Below are 2,199 nucleotides of genomic sequence, written 5' to 3'. Positions count from 1 at the left end.
CCGCGGCCCTGGAGCCAGACCACAAGTACAAGATGAACCTGTACGGCTTCCACAGCGGCCAGCGCGTGGGCCCCGTCTCTGCTGTTGGTTTAACTGGTGAGTGTGCCGCAGGGCGCTGCGTCCTGCTGAGCGGGGCTCCATTTCCCTTCTACTTCAGCGTTGGGTGGCTCTATCCCACTTTCCCTGGAACCAAGGCGTCCGAGCTCCTAGAGATCATCTTCACTCTAGGCCGACTGTGTCACCCCAGACCCCTTACCCTTTGCACTTGGCTTTTAGGGCCCTCGGAGAGGCAGGGCACCAGGGCAGTAACAGACGTAGGCGCATCTGGGGTTGACCCTAGCCTGCTCAGGCTGTGTGACCTCGAGAATCACCCGACCTCTCTGTGCCTCTTTTTCCTCTCTCCGGTAAAGAAGGAATGCGCGGGGAACCAGCAGTTAGCGTAATGGCTATGTCGCTGGACTCCCATGTAGTCAACCGCAGTTGGCATCCCGGACCCAGTGGCTTGAAACTCAGACTGGGCGCATGTGCGTGCGTGCCCAAGATCCCTAGAGGAGAATGGAGGAGAAGGGATTGCGGCATGGCCATCCCCTGGGGGGTGATTTCTCGCTTTCTGTCTCTCTGTCTCTCTCTGTCTGTCTGGTGAGTGCACGCGCCCTATAGCAAAAATCCTCTCCAAAAAAAAAAATAAAAAAGAAGGAATGCATGCACCTGCCTTGCGGGGCGGCCATGAGTGTGGCTCAGCACACACCCAGCAACAGCCTCCCCTTTGAGGAAGGTAGTTCCTGAGCACCTCCTAAGGGCCAAGACTCCTAATTACTATTCGAGCCCCCACATGGAGACCCACTTACGTTACAGCAGCGCTGAGTCCTCTTAACGTGGAAGCCGTAACGCGGTTCCGACCAGCCAGCTGCGCGACTTGGCACGTTTTCCTCTCATTAGTTAACGTGGCCGTTCCTGCTTTTGGTCATTTCTTCACAGCCGTTACCCCCAGTTGCTTAAAACCGCGTTTCCAAGCAGAGCAGACAAATGACTTTGTATTTCGGCTCTCAAGGCAGAATCGACCCTGCGGAGAGCAGAAAAGACTAGTACAAAACACATAATCTCCCCTGGGCCCAGGAGCCAGCGTCTGCAGGGTGTGATTGGCAGGACTGCCGTGAGGGCCAGTACAGAACCAGCCACTGCACAAGTGACCTCGTGTGGTCTCTCTTCACCCTGAGCTGCAAAGCTTGAAATTATCACTATTAAAAGCAAACAGAAAACCATTCCAAACTAGAGGGGGTATTAAAAGAAAACTTTCTAGACCAGCAGTTGGTGTAATGGCTATGTTGCTTGGGTCTCTCTGCACCCTGAGCTGCAAAGCTTGAAATTATCACTATTAAAAGCACACAGAAAACCATTCCAAACTAGAGGGGGTATTAAAAGAAAACTTTCTAGACCAGCAGTTGGTGTAATGGCTATGTTGCTGGACTCCCACATAGTCAACTGTGGTTCGAGTCCCGGACCCAGTGACTTATGTGGCTGCATGTGCGTGCGTGCCCAAGATCCCGAGAGGAGAATGGAGGAGAAGGGATTGCGGCGTGGCCATCCCCCCGGGGGAGACTTCTCACTTTCCCCTCTCTCTCTCTGTCTCTCTCCGGCAAGTGCACACATCTATGGTAAAAACCTGAAAGAGAAAAAAGAACTCTCCTGAAGTAGAATTCCCAGGCACAAGGGGCCGTACCCCCTGACGCGGCCAGTCAGCCATGTTCGGTGCTGCTGCTGCGAGGCGTCAGTTCTGTCCCTCTACACGAGCCACTCGGCAGCTGCAAAGCCTCCGTGTGCACTCGTAGTGCTCCCTGGGGTCCCACACCACCACCAGAACTCCACCACGGTGTGCTGTCTCCCGAGGACTGAATGTTAAACCTGAGAAGAGACATCCTAACCCCGGGCACGGGCATCCGGGCTGTGGGGCCATGCTGTGCCCAGGAGAAAACCCCACATCCTGTGCCTATGGGGAACCCAGGAGGAAGGCCCACCCACTCTCTGTGTCTCTTCATGCAGCCCCAGGAGCAGATGAAGAAATGACCCCTGCTCCAACAGAATCTCCCACCACCACCCCCGAGCCTCCCCTGAAGCCACGCCTGGGGGAGCTGACAGTGACGGACGCCACCCCCGACTCTCTGAGCCTCTCCTGGACCGTCCCCGAGGGCCCGGTTGAAC

General features: G+C 55.7%; 1 protein-coding gene across 1 annotated transcript in view; it reads left to right on the top strand.

Moving 5' to 3' along the window:
• Positions 1–2,199, top strand: part of TNXB (tenascin XB) — an 85,461-nt gene that overhangs the window by 54,641 nt on the left and 28,621 nt on the right. The window contains 2 exon segments of the mRNA XM_027774133.1: positions 1–96; positions 2,041–2,192. The exon segment at positions 1–96 is cut by the window's left edge and continues 240 nt beyond it. Coding sequence (XP_027629934.1) covers positions 1–96; positions 2,041–2,192 — 248 coding nt within the window.

The sequence above is a fragment of the Tupaia chinensis genome, unplaced genomic scaffold (genome assembly GCF_000334495.1).
Source record: "Tupaia chinensis unplaced genomic scaffold, TupChi_1.0 Scaffold000403_1, whole genome shotgun sequence".
In the NCBI taxonomy this organism is placed as follows: Eukaryota; Metazoa; Chordata; class Mammalia; order Scandentia; family Tupaiidae; genus Tupaia; species Tupaia belangeri.
This window is presented reverse-complemented; position numbering and strand designations above follow the sequence as displayed.